This window comes from Chiloscyllium plagiosum, chromosome 19, assembly GCF_004010195.1.
Source record: "Chiloscyllium plagiosum isolate BGI_BamShark_2017 chromosome 19, ASM401019v2, whole genome shotgun sequence".
Lineage (NCBI taxonomy): Eukaryota > Metazoa > Chordata > Chondrichthyes > Orectolobiformes > Hemiscylliidae > Chiloscyllium > Chiloscyllium plagiosum.
In genome coordinates, this window is record NC_057728.1 from 48,424,022 (window position 1) to 48,437,980 (window position 13,959).

At 39.5% G+C, this 13,959-nt stretch overlaps 1 protein-coding gene across 5 annotated transcripts in view; it reads right to left on the reverse strand.

The window, feature by feature from the left end:
* cnot2 (CCR4-NOT transcription complex, subunit 2) overlaps window positions 1-13,959 on the reverse strand; it is a 149,448-nt gene that overhangs the window by 51,569 nt on the left and 83,920 nt on the right. For all 5 annotated transcript variants that reach the window (XM_043709757.1, XM_043709756.1, XM_043709755.1 and 2 more), the window contains 2 exons: window positions 9,359-9,541; window positions 54-133 (listed from right to left, as the gene is read on the reverse strand). In XM_043709757.1, the coding sequence (XP_043565692.1) occupies window positions 54-133; window positions 9,359-9,541 (263 nt within the window). The remainder of the gene's footprint in view (window positions 1-53; window positions 134-9,358; window positions 9,542-13,959) is intronic.

Below are 13,959 nucleotides of genomic sequence, written 5' to 3' on the forward strand. Positions count from 1 at the left end.
GCCTACTGAAAAGCAAAATTTTGGCAATGAAACTAAAAAGATAAAAACTGTACCTGTGCCATTGAAAATGTTACTTGAAAGTGAATTATTAATCCCAAAAGCCTGATTCCTGTTCATCCCAAAACCGGACATACTGCAAAACAAAAGTCAAATATTAAATTAAAAATACGTTACTTTCCATACCATTTTGGTACTGAAATATAGCTGATTTAGTTGAAACAGGAATTAATTTTAGTATACGATTTTTGAAGATGAGAAATATAATGAAATGTTTAAAGACTGAATACTGGCTGAATATTTTCATAATGCCTTGTAAATAAACAGACACAAATTTACATATTTTCATTAGTTAAATTACTGATAAGTTCACAAAGGCTACAAAAAAGTACGTTAATATAAGATTAAAAATAACTCTCTGCATCCCAACTCAATGTTTTTCTACTCATCATCTTTCATTGGTTCAAATGATTGGAATTGGATCCTAACTCTGTATTTGTCTTGTTTTCTATGAAATTAAGACCATTGGACTTTATACATATAATTATTTCAAAATGTCCCCTTTGTTTTAAGGTTAAACGGAGTAATTTAGGCAGGGGATGTAGCCTCCAACAAAACTTGTCCATATGACCTAATCATCATTAGGCAGGGCACGGGTCAAATTCTATTTAACATATGGAGCAGGTTTTTAACACCTAGACACATTAGAATGGCAGCTGTTCATGCTATACACAGTGACTCAGTCAGGCAAACAGATTTAGGGAGAAGACCAAAAACGGGGGCAGCTATGGAAAACAGATAAAAAGGAAAGCTTTTGTGTTTTAATTATCAAGCCGATATCTGGTGAGATGGAGTTCATGTTTGAAAAGATGCAACCTGTGGATATTTAAAGACTAAGAGTCACCAGAGTCTGCCTTGTTATTTGAAGTCCAGGTGATTATGCTTAGAGCATTGAATGAAGTTACTTTTGATAAACTACCACCTGCAAATGACAACGCAAAGATATCATCATGGTGCGGCCAGAAGAAAAGATCCTGTTGAAGATTAGAGGAGCTTGGGACCTCCTGTGCAAGACTGCATCGCGGCTGAGCGAGTGCGGTGTAGCGCATAACATGGCATTTGGATTTTCATTGTGTCAGGTAATTAATGATAGGTAGTTTTTCTATGATTTGTTTAGCTACCTACTAATTAATGTTTAGGTGATGTTGATTTTAATTTGTCACAGTAAAAGTGCTGAAATATAAAATCTTGCTCTGCAGTTTTTTGTATTAGTCATTGAAAGAGCAATCTTGTTATTAAGTTTTTGGTCTCTACAAGGATCACAACAAGTTGCACAGTAAAGAAATTCAGATATTCAGCAATGATCTGATTTTAGTATTTTTTTAAAATCACATGCCAATCAAGATTCAAGTTAAGTTGATTGTGTAAAACTTGACACCAGCAGTCTCTGGTTAGGCACATCTACAAACAGAGGTATATTTGCGAACTTCATCATTGTAAAGCAAAACAAAGAGAAGACCAACTATCAGGGGAGCTTCCTGTGCAGAAACTGGCTGCCATACTTGCTGCAATACAATAGTGGGTGTACTTAGTGATTAATTGGCTGTAAAGTGCTTTGGAACATCTGGTTTCTTTGGAAATATTTAATATAATTAACCAGTTTTGCTTCAGAGACAAAAGGAAATAAGAAATAACAATTAGCAAATTGGATTGAGATGAAGCACAAACTACAGTCAGCACTAGTTCTTCACTTCCAATTAACACCTATCAATATCCTCTCATATCTCAGTACTTTATATTCCATATCTCATTTTGAAATGCCATGCCAAGAAAATAGTGATATAATGAAGACATTCTTTCTCATGAGAAAGAAATATTTAAAAGTTACAGATTGCTTCAGAACCACCAGATATTTCAAAACACTTTGCAGCCAATTAATCACTTTTGAAGTGTAGCCACTGTTGTATTGCAGGAAATACGGCAGCCAATTTGTGCACAGAAAGCTTCCATGGGCAGTAATGCCCTAATTACCAGAAAAAATTGTTTTCGTGAAGTTGACAGAGCAATAAATATTGGTCAGGACACAGGGATAACTCCCTCACTTTTCTTCAAAATGTCTTTTACTTTTGCCTGTGATGGCAGTTGGGCTTAGATTAACATTGTATCCAAAAAACAAACTACTACTGACAGCATAGCACTCCCCGAATCATAATTGTTATGGGCAAGAAGCGTCCATTTGGCTCATCTTGGCTATACTAGTTCAATTCCCAGTTCCAATCTTCTGCCTTTCCCTATATCCTTGCATGCCAATTCTTTCCAAACCATCATCCAACACCCTCTTGAAAGTCCCAGTTGGACGTGTCTCCACCATACTTCCAAGCAGTGCATTCCATGCCCCGAGCTACTCACTTTTGTTCTCTCTCACATCACGCTTGCTTCACCTGCATATGACCTTAAATCCAGCTCTCTTGTTTTTTCCCCCCTTATAGGAGAGGGAGCCACCTCTCCCTACTTCTCTCTCCAGCCCACATATGACTTGGAAAATATCTATCAAACTTCCTCTCAATCGCCTTCTCTTCAAGGAGAACATTGCCAAATCCTTCAATCTATTCTCACAATCATAGTTTCTCATTCTTGTAAATCACTTCAGTATTTTCCAATCTCTCAATCTTTCAAGGTAGGCCATGGCCTCATGGTTTATCGCTGAACTGTTAATCCATAGAACCAGGTAATGTTCGGGGGACCCGATTCGAAGCCCACCACAGCAGATAGTGTAATTTCAACTGAGTAAAGCCGGAAGTAAGAGTCTAATGATGACTGTGAATCCATTGTCGATTGTTGGAAAAACCCATCTGGTTCCCTAATGTCCTTCAGGGAAGGAATCTGCCATCCCTCCATGGTCTGGCCTACGTTTGACTTCAGACCCACAGCAGTGTGGGTGACTCCTAATTGCCCTCTGGGCAATTAGGAATGTACAATAAAAGCTGGCTTGGCCAGTGACATCCTCACGCAGTGAATGAATTTTTGAAAACACATCTTTCCTATAATGTGGCACCCACCACTGTATACAATAATCCCTCAGCATTACATTGGTGCAGTCAACTTTTGTTTTAACCTTAAGTCTTGTATTGGGCCTTAAAGGCTCTGATTCAGATGCAATGGAGCTATTTTTGATGACATGAATCATTTAAGAAAATTAATTTCTTGACACTATTATACCCAATTTTGTTGGCGGTTGATCTTTGTCAATTTGAATTGTTACCATTAAAGATAGCAATCTTGTTATTTTTCTTTACAAATATACCCATTATGTCAAATATAATTCTGCTGTGCACTGAAGGACTCTTTTGGAAAATGGTTTGCAGCATCAAGCTAATTCCTGCCAATTGTTAAAAGAATTATCTGCGCTCTTTATTTTTTCTTCAGTTTTCTTTATTTTTGAAGCATTCAACATGCAAACTAATTAATGCTTTTCAAAAATTAAATCAATTGCTCTTAACTTCAAATAAAACTTGAGCTTGAAACACCAGTGATGCTTAATATATGCAGGGCTTGTTGTCACTTTGAAAGCTGCTGAATAATTTCCTCCAGATGCATCCAGGTCCTATACAGAAATAAGACTATAAACAAATTATGCTAATCTAGTTAAACCAATATTTACTACGTACTGCCATTTTTATTTACCTTTTCCTATAATTACATGGAATGATGTATTTGTCCAATCAGCCATAAGAGAGGAAATTATGCTTAATGAAATTATTTTGAGTCAGCTCAGGAGATGTGGGTGTCGATGACAAGACCAGCATTTTTTGTCCATACGTCCATCCCTAATTGCCCTCGAAGTGGTGGTGGTGGGCTGCCATCCTGAACTGCTACGGTCCTTGGAGTTTACATACACCCAGTGCTGATGAGAAGGCAATTCCAGAGTTTTGTCCCAGAGACAGTAAAGAAACAGTAATATTGTTCTAAATCAAGATGGAGACTTGCAGGTAATGGTGCTCCTGTGCTTCTGCTATCCCTGTACTTGGTGGTGACGGCTGTGGGTTTGGATGATGCTGGTGAGGTAGCTATGGTGAGTTACTGCAGTGCAAATTGTTGATGATGTCAGACTAATGGCAGTGTGCATCAGTGGTGATGGGAGTGAACTTGAAGGTGTCAAGGAATGTCAATCAAGTAAGCTCCTTTGGTCTGGACAGTATTTACCTTTGAGTGATGTTGGAACTCGACCCATCCAGGCAAGTTCCGTCACACTCCTGACTTGTGTTTTGTAGATACTGGCTACACTTTGGAGAGAGCTGAACAATTTGGTGCAGAATTTTAGCCTCAGGCTTTATATGGCTGGGTCCAATTCAGTTTCTGGTCAATTAAGCCCTCAAGATATTCATAGCCAGGGATTCTGTGAAAGTAAACAAGTTGAGCTGTGGGTAAATGCACAGCAGGTATCAGTATAATGCAGATAAGCAGGAGGATGTCACGTTGGTAGGAAAAGGACAGCAGATTATAATTTAAATTGTGATAGGTGGGGAATACTAATGTACAAAGCAACCTGGGTGTCCTTAAACACTGATTACTGAAAGCAAGCAAGCGCACAAGCAGTTAAGAGGGCATGTTGGCTTTCATTGCAAGAGGGTTTGAATACTGGAATAAGAAAATCTTACACCAGCTGCACAGGGTCTTGGTGAGACTACACTTAGAGTACTGTGTGCAGTTTTGGTCCCCTTACATAAGAAAAACTTTACCCCAAAGAGAGGGTGCAGCAAAGACTCACCAGACTAATTCCTGAATTGGCAGGTTTTCATGAGGATAGATTGGGTGGATTGGGCCAGTATTCATTGAATTCAGAGGAATGAGAGGATCTCATGGAAACATAAAATTCTGACAGGGATGCAAGAATTATATTTTCCCTGGCCAAGGAGTTATGGTCTCAGAATATGCAGTAAGTCATTGCTAACATAGACAAAGATGAATTTCTTCATCCAGAAGGTGAAGAACCTATGGAATTCTTCACACTGCAGGCTGTGGAGACCAGGTCACTGAATATGTTTTAAAAAGAAACATTTCTAAAGGCAATATGGGTACAGTATTGAGATAGAAGATGATCATAGAGAATGGCAGAGTAGGCTCGATTAGCTGAACAGCCTACTCCTCGTCTTATTTTCTATTATTCTAGATGATCAGGCTGCTGCTTGGCGAGTTTGTGAGACAGCTCTTTTGATTTTGATGTGAACACCTAAAGGTTAGAACCATAGGAAAGGTTACAGACAAAAAGATATAAGTCAGTTCATTATATCTGCACCAACCAAAAGAACTAGCCACCTACTCTAATCAATGTTCCAACAATGAATCGATAGCTTTGCAGGTTACAGCACTTCAGGTGGAAATCCGGATACCTTTTAAAGGAATTGAGGGTTTCTGCCTCCGCCACCAAACCAGGCATCAAATTCCAGAAATAAGAATAATAATGAGGACTTTTGCAGAATCAAAAGTGTTTGCCGATGTCGTTTCCAGTGCCTAGGTTGATGCTGAGTGATCCATCCAGTTTTCTTCCCTTGTTTATACTTTGATACAACTGACTGGCTTGCAAGGATAGTAGATTTCCTTACCTAAAAAGGCATTAGTAAACCATACGGATTTTTATGTCAATGACAACGGTTGTATCATTAAGCTAGCTTTCAATTTCAGATTTTATTAAAATTAAAATTTCAACATCTGTCATGATGGGATTTAAACCAAGAGACACAGAAAATTAGCGTAGGGCTCTGGATTACTAATTGCCATTATACCATCACCTCCTCGAAAATTAAATTCATAGAAGCAAAGAATGGGTACAGCACAAAAGGTAGTCATTTGGCCCTCAAGCCAACCTTCTGCAAAAACACACCAGCTAGCAGCACTACTCTCTGCTCTCCCCAACAGCCCCGCAATTTTTTCCTTCATGTTACTAATCTAATTCCTTTTTGGAAGTACTGGTTGAATCTGCCTCAACCTCACTCTCAGGCAATGGTTCACACTCACATTATCAACTGACATCTATCATGCACAATTATTTTTGTTTCATCTTAATTATTATCTGTTTTGTTAGCCAAAGAATTGTAGGTTGATCGCCCTATCTTTTTCTCTTGTAGCAGTAGGCTATATCCAAACCACGTGCTCTTTAAAGACAGTCACTTGCTCACAGTTTTGCCCACCAATTTTTCAATTAAATTTAACCAGACCCGATCCTTGTCACAGCTCACTAAATATAGCTATCTTCCAATTAAGTATTTTTACTCTAAATTGTCCCCTATCTTTCTCCATAGCTGGTCTAAATATTTTGAGACCACAATCACTTGAAGAACTTCACATCCCAGAAACAAATTCAGCAATGCCTCATTCCTCATTGCATCGGAAGTGTGTTAATCAAAATGTAATCAGAAAGGCGCATTTCAAGAATTCACCTCCCCATGACTTTAAGACTATTACTATCCCAAATTGTTTGGGTGACTCAAGTATTCTATTATTCTTGCATATCTTCATAACTTTCCTGCACTTTGGGATAAATAGGAGTTTCTTTGGTTGGAGATCAGTGTTGAGAGGGGTGCTGCAGCGGTCAGTGTTGGGCATGCAACTGTTCATGATATATGTAAATGATGTGGAAGAGTAGGCAGAGTGTAACGTATCCAAGTTTGCTGATGACAGTAAATTGAGTGGAAAGGCAAACTGTGCAAGGATGTGGAGGGTCTGCAGAGAGATTTAGATAGATTAAACGAGTGGGCAAGGGTCTAGCAGATGAAGTACAATGTTGGTAAATGTGAGGTTATCCACTTTGGAAGTAAAAATAGTAGGTCAGAGTATTATTTAAATGGTGAAAGATTGCAATATGCTGTTGTGCAGATGTACTTAGGAGTGCTTGTACATGAGTTGCTGAAAGTTGATTTGCAGATGCAACAGATAATCAGGAAGGTAAATAGAATATTGGCTTTTATTGCTAGGGGGACTGAATTTAAGAGCACGGAGGTTCTGCTCCAATTGTACAAGGTGTTGGTGAGGCCACACCTGGAGTACTGTGCGCAGTTCTGGTCTCCTTATTTGAGTACGGATATACTGCCTTTGAGGGCAGTGCAGAGGAGGTTTGCCAGGCTAAGTCCTGAGAAGAGGGGATTACCCTCTGAGGACCAGTTAAGCTGCCTGGGACTGAACTTGCTAGAATTTAGAAGATTGAGAGGGTATCTTGAAGAAACATAACAAATTATGAAAGGGATAGATGAGATAGAGGCAGGCAAGTTGTTTCTGCTGGTGGGTGAGACATGGCCTCAAAATTAGGGGGAGTAGATTCAGGACTAAGATGAGGAGGAACTGCTATTCCCAAAGAGGAGTGAATCCACGTAATTTTCTGCCCAAGAAAGCAGAAGAAGCAGCTTCATTTAATATATTTAAGACACAGTTGGTTGGGTTTTTGCATAGTAGGGGAACTAAGGGTTATGGGGATAACACAGATCGGAGGAGCTAAGACAATGGATAGATTAGCTGTGATCTTAATGAATGGTGAGCAGGCTTGATGGGCCAAATGGCCTACTCCTGCTTCTATTACAATGAAACTATGAAACATTTATTATCTATATCCTTCACACTAGTTGATGGTCTGTAAATACACCTAGTTTAATGCAGCTCTTTGTTTTGTTATTCTAACCAACTACGATCTTTGACCACTCCAGGACATCCATTCTCTCCAGCACTGTGCTCTTTAACACTGCCACATCCTCTCCACTCTTTTACTTCCTTTCATTATAAAGCACTTCAGTCAGAACTTTTCCAAGCCCATTTCGGGGAGTTGTGAGCATGGAAATATGGCTCACCAAGTTGGGCTCCAGCTCAATGGGCTTTTTCTGGAAGTGGGCTAATAACAGGTCAAACAATTCAACTAATAGACCAATGGCCAATACTCCAACATATTTAAATTTTAGTAATATGCATGGCCCTCCAACTCTATCCAGAATCTGGCAAAGCTCCAGAATCAGCTGTAGAAAGTGAGAAATTAAGAGATAATCATAGGTTCATATACATGACAGCAAAAACAAACAGTCTCAAAGACTGACAATGGTACCAAAATAGATTCGTGGAGGCATACACCTCCCATGAAGGCCCTTAGAGTTCTGGGCCTTGTTTTCAAATATTTTGTCTGCACACATTCAAAAGCACCTCAAATTGGAGATTCCCTCAAGCCTCTTTTTGCCTGGACAGTGTGCACCAGCTGCAGGACAGCTGCCTTTTTGTTCTCTTGTCAGGCTGCCCAAGTGACTCTCCTGTAATATTTAGCACTCCTACATAGGCAATGACTGGAACCTATTCATTGACTACCTCCTATAAAAGTGCAGGCTTGGAAATGGTCCCAACCTAGAAGAATTCAGCTTTTATATTCACGAATATTTACACCCAGTCCTACCCTTTTTGAAGCTAGGTCTCCACAACTGCCCTATTATCATATTTCCAGGTGGTTATTTGCACATGTAACTTACCAGCGATGTTTAGCACACTATGTGTATTACATACGTACACAGCAAACTCTCTTCAGCCTTCTTGTATTCTTAGTCTGATTCCATGTATACTGTATTAATTCTGACTTTAGTTTTATCTGTTGCAACTAATTTTCCCTTTCAATAAAATTAGTTTAGATTGCTTTTAAAAATGTGATTAACACTTCTATAAGATACATTACACCTTTGAATCTCTTCAGTGTATGTGTAGTCTACTATAAATATGTATTTGTTGCAGACTGGAAGCATGGGCCTACTTCATTTGATCCAGTGCTTTGTGCTACAAAAGCCAAAGGGGGATGAGTAAAATGATCAGCAGCTTTGACCGGCATTCCAACAGCAAGTTGTGTGTAGAATTGCAACTAGATCAAATTTGAAACGAAATGCCTTGTATATATGGTATAAATATCCACTGCAAGAGACAATATTGGTAAGCTGCTGACGAGAATATTACTTAATTGTTTATTTTGCATATTTTGGACAAGTTCAAATGTTCTCATTTCTGTCATTGAACAGTTATTTTATAAAAGGATACCATGTATTGGACCCAGCTGTTATTAATAGCTCTCTGACCAAATAAAGAGTTCCTCCAAAATACGCACTACCGCGTTAGGCAGTAGTGTGGGGGTAATTAGAGAAAAAAAACACAAAAAGGAAAAGAAGAAAAAAAAAAGGAGTGTCAGAGGTTCTGAAAAAAAAAGAGTCCCTCCAGAAAAAATATTGACATAGTACATTAGTAACCAGTGGAAGTATTCAAACCTGTTTAGAATTTTAGTTTAATATATTAAAAGGACAACTGCCAATTATTTACATTTTCATCAAAACCACAGGCGATGAACAGTACTTACCTGCTCACTGTAAAAGGCTGCCGGGATGGCTGCTGCTTTGGCATACATATAATGCTAGGTGAGCTTCTGTTTGGACTACCTAAACCAGAGCTGCTCATGCTATTTGTCCTCCCTGGAATCCCAATCCCTTGTCCAACCTGGGAATGATTCATCATATTCCTAGGATTCATAGGCAATATGCTCCTGTTAAAAAAACAAATATTAAATAGCACTGTATCTGCCATACATATGAAAACCTAAGAACAAATTATAAAAACAGCCAACATAAAGGAAAAATTAAACATGTCATATTTTTCTGCTAAATCTCAGAATATTGACTTTCAGGTCCACATTTAAAGACAAATAATGTAAAATAATGCACTGAATCATAATTAGAGTTCTGATGGAAAGTGTGCACTATACACTACTTTTGGAATTTTGCCATTTTTAAAAACACATGAATTTTGGTCAGTTCTATGCAGGTTTTTTATAAAGCTAATCATGATGTCAAATAGGACAAAATGGATCAATTTTTGAGAACACATTAGACTACAATCATATGGCTAGTAGAACCCTGATGGTGTTAACTGATAAAATGATTATACTGTTGGGTTTCTGACAGGCAGAGTAAATATATTAAGGCAATTAGCTTAATTTTGACTTCAGAAAGAAGGCTCAAGTTTTCATTTCAGAAGAATTTGAAGATCAGTTCGAGAAGATACAATAGTTTTGAGGACGTGGGCATGGTTGAAGGAGCTGCATAAAATCACTTCTACATTGCTAAATTGCACTGAACGAGTTTAGGGGAATTAGTCACCTAACAGAAGTTTCTCAAACAGAAGTTTCTAGTCTGTGAGCTTTCAAGTCAGGGAGGTTTGGATAGAAATCTTCAAGTTGCAACAACTCAAACTTTATGGGATCAGATTTGTGACAGGTTCATGCCAGGACTAGGAAAGGAACTGAGACACTGTCACTATAGTACAAGAAAAAGAAACTGGGGAAGTTAGTTGAGATTTAAAATGGTGAAAGCGATATTTCTCTGGGCTAAAGTCTCTGTAATGGTTAGTAAAACTTTATCTTGATGCTTCTAAATTGTCTTTAATACACAGTTTATTTCTTTTGTGCAATAAATTTATGATCCCTTATTAAAGAACATCTGCAGCCACAAATGGTCATACTTCAGTGACTAACGAACAGGGTAAAGGACTTCAAAAATTTAAAAATCACACCACCAGGTTCTAATCCAACAGGTTTTCAGTGCACTGCTCCTTCGTCAGGTGTTGAGAGATTTTTAACTTTATCCAACCCTGTCCAACATTGGTACCTCCACATCATTTAAGTATGGAACCCATCAGACCAGGTTTCATTCCTCAATCAGTTATCTAGTATTACTGTCAGCTGGCAGCGTAACAGTACATTCTTCAACATCAGCTGCTTTCATGGCAACAGCAATAATATACTTTTTTTTTAGATTAGATTAGATTAGATTAGATTAGATTAGATTAGATTAGATTAGATTACTTACAGTGTTGAAACAGGCCCTTCGGCCCAACAAGTCCACACCGCCCCGCCGAAGCGCAACCCACCCATACCCCTACATTTACCCCTTACCTAACACTACGGGCAATTTAGCATGGCCAATTCACCTGACCTGCACATCTTTGGACTGTGGGAGGAAACCGGAGCACCTGGAGGAAACCCACGCAGACACGGGGAGAACGTGCAAACTCCACATAGTCAGTCACCTGAGGCGGGAATTGAACCTGGGTCTCTGGCGCTGTGAGGCAGCAGTGCTAACCACTGTGCCACCGTGCCGCCCACTACTCTTGAAATTATAAAAGAAAAATTGATTTCTGATTGTACAAAAGATCACAGGAAAGCATGTCCTCAGCACTTCCATATCCAAAAAGTGATTGTGCTTATTCGTACACAAAAAGCCTCAGGGGCTATCCATGGATACCCTTGTGGATATTCATCACTCAGAATGCAAGCGTACTAGAATTCTATTAAATGTAAGAAATGCAGCTATTAAGAGAGACAAGACAATAAAAGGAAGTCGAATTTCCTGTAAAAGTTATATCTGAAATTACACCCATTCATACACTAATTTTGCCAATGCCAGGTTACGCCCAAATTTCCTGCCAATTTTATTTGCATTAAACAGAATGTAAAAATGTTTGTAGGAAAAGTAGCAAACTTCTGCAGGGAGGCAATGGCCTAGTGCTATTCTCATTAGACCCTTAATCCAGAACCTCATCTAATCTGGGACCTGGGTTCAAACTCTACCACGGCAAATAGTGTAATTTGAATTAAATGAAAAATATTTGGAATTAAGAATCTATTGATGCGCTTGAAACCATGGTCGGTTGTCGTAAAAATCCTTCTCGCGCTCAAATGTTCTTCAGGGAAGGAAATTTGCCATCTTCAGTGAATCTGGCCTACATATGACTCCAGATCCACAGCAATGTGTGAGATTCTCAACTGCCCTCTGAAATGCATAGCAAACCACTCAGTTGTATCAATTGCTATGAAGTTCTCAACAAATAAATTAAACCAGATGGACCACCCAGCATCGATCTTGGCACCAGAAAAGACAGCAGCAAAAACAGCCCTGTCAACCCTGCAAAGTCCTCCTTATTAACATCTGGGGGCTACTGCTAAAATTGGAAGAGTTGTCTCAGATTAGTCAAACAATAGCTTGACATATGATTCCATATGTATGCCTATCTGACAGACAATGTCCCAGACACCACCATCACCATCCTGGATACGTCCTGTCCCAAAGGCAGAACAGATCCAGCAGAGGTAGTGTCATAATAGCATACAATTGGGAGGAGGTTGCCCTCAGTCTACGTTGACTCTAGACCCCATAGGCACTGTCCTCCCTCAGCTGATGAAAAAGTACTCCATCATGTCGAACAACACTTAGACTGATGGATTCATTTGAGTTATTGTCACATGTACCTAAGTGCAGTGAAAAGCCTTGTTTGCGAGCAGTAAAGATAAATCATAGTAAGAAAAGACATACAGATCATAAGGTGAAAAGAAAATTTGGACAGAGTGAGGCATATAGGTTACACCACAGAATGTGCATGAAGCAAGATCAACATTATTTGAAGTTAGAGAGCCCATTTATTAGTCTAATAACAGCAGGGAAACAGCTGTTCTTGAACCTATTGATGCACGTATTCAAGTTCTGCCTGACAGAAGAGGTTGTAGAAGAGCATTACTGGGGTGCGATGGGTCTTTCTTGATGTTGGCATCCTATGCATGGCAATGTGAAGTGTAAATGGAATCCATGGATGGAAGGTTGGCTTCCATGATGGTCTGGGCTGTGCACACCACCTTCTGTAGTTTCTTATGGTCCTGGGCAGAGCAGTTGCCATATCAGGCCATTCTACACCCAGATAGTATGTTTAGAGGAAGAACTAATGGTGGCAAGAGCACAAAATACTCTCTGGATGGGAGAATTTCAATGTCCACCACCAAGAGTGGCTCGGCAGCAGCATTACTGATCAAGCTGTGGGTCCTAAAGCAGGTGGTGAGGGAATAATAAATAGAACACTAGGTAGACAGTAGGTAACCTGAACAAGGAATACTTTATTGTGCATCCTCTCAGCTCTGTCAGTTTTAGACTGCCTCCCTAGCTCTTGCTCTGAGTCACCTGATGTGCTTGCTTAAAGTGGCAAAACACACCCAACTACATAAATAATACCAATCTGCCGGCTGCAGATGCATCTATGACAGTATTGGTAAGAGCAACCACCGCATAGTCCTTACAGAAATGACGTTCCGCCTTTACAGTGGGAATTCCATCTATCATATTGTTTAGCACTTTCACAGTGTTAATTGAGGCAGACTTCGAACAGATCTAGCAACTCAAGACTGGCCATCCATGAGGTACTGTCAGTCATCATCAGCTGCATAGTGTACTCCAGCACATTCTGCAACCTCATGCCTGACATGTCCCACACTCATTCATTACCATCAAGCCAGGCAATCAACCCAAGTTCATTAGAGGGAGGAGAGCATGCCAGGAGCAGCACCAGGCATACATAAAAATGAGGTATCAATTTAGTGAAGCTAGCAAACAGCATAAAGCAGCAAGTGATAGACAGAGCTAAGCGACCCCACAACCAGTGGATCAGATCCAAGCTCTGCAGTCCTGCCACATCCAATCGTGAATGATGGTGGACAATTAAGTAATTCACTAGAGGAGGCAGCTCTACAAGTATTCCCATCCACAAGGACGGAAGAGTTCAACACATTAGTGCAAAACATAAGGCTGAAGTTTTGCAGCAATTTTCAGCCAGAAGAAATGCCAAGTGAATGATCCATTTTAGCCTCCTCCAGTGATCACCAGCATTACAAATACCAATCTTCAGCCAATGTGATTCACTCCATGTGATATCAAGAAATGACTGGTGGCACTGGATAGTGCAATGGCTATGGGCTCCAACGACATTCTGGCAATAGTACTGAAGACATGCTCAAAAACTTGCTGTTCTCCTAGCCAAGCTGTGCCGGTACATTTACAACACTGGCATCTATCTAACAATGTGGAAAATCACCCAAGTAAGACCTATAGACAAAGACCAGGACAAATTCAACTTGGCCAATTA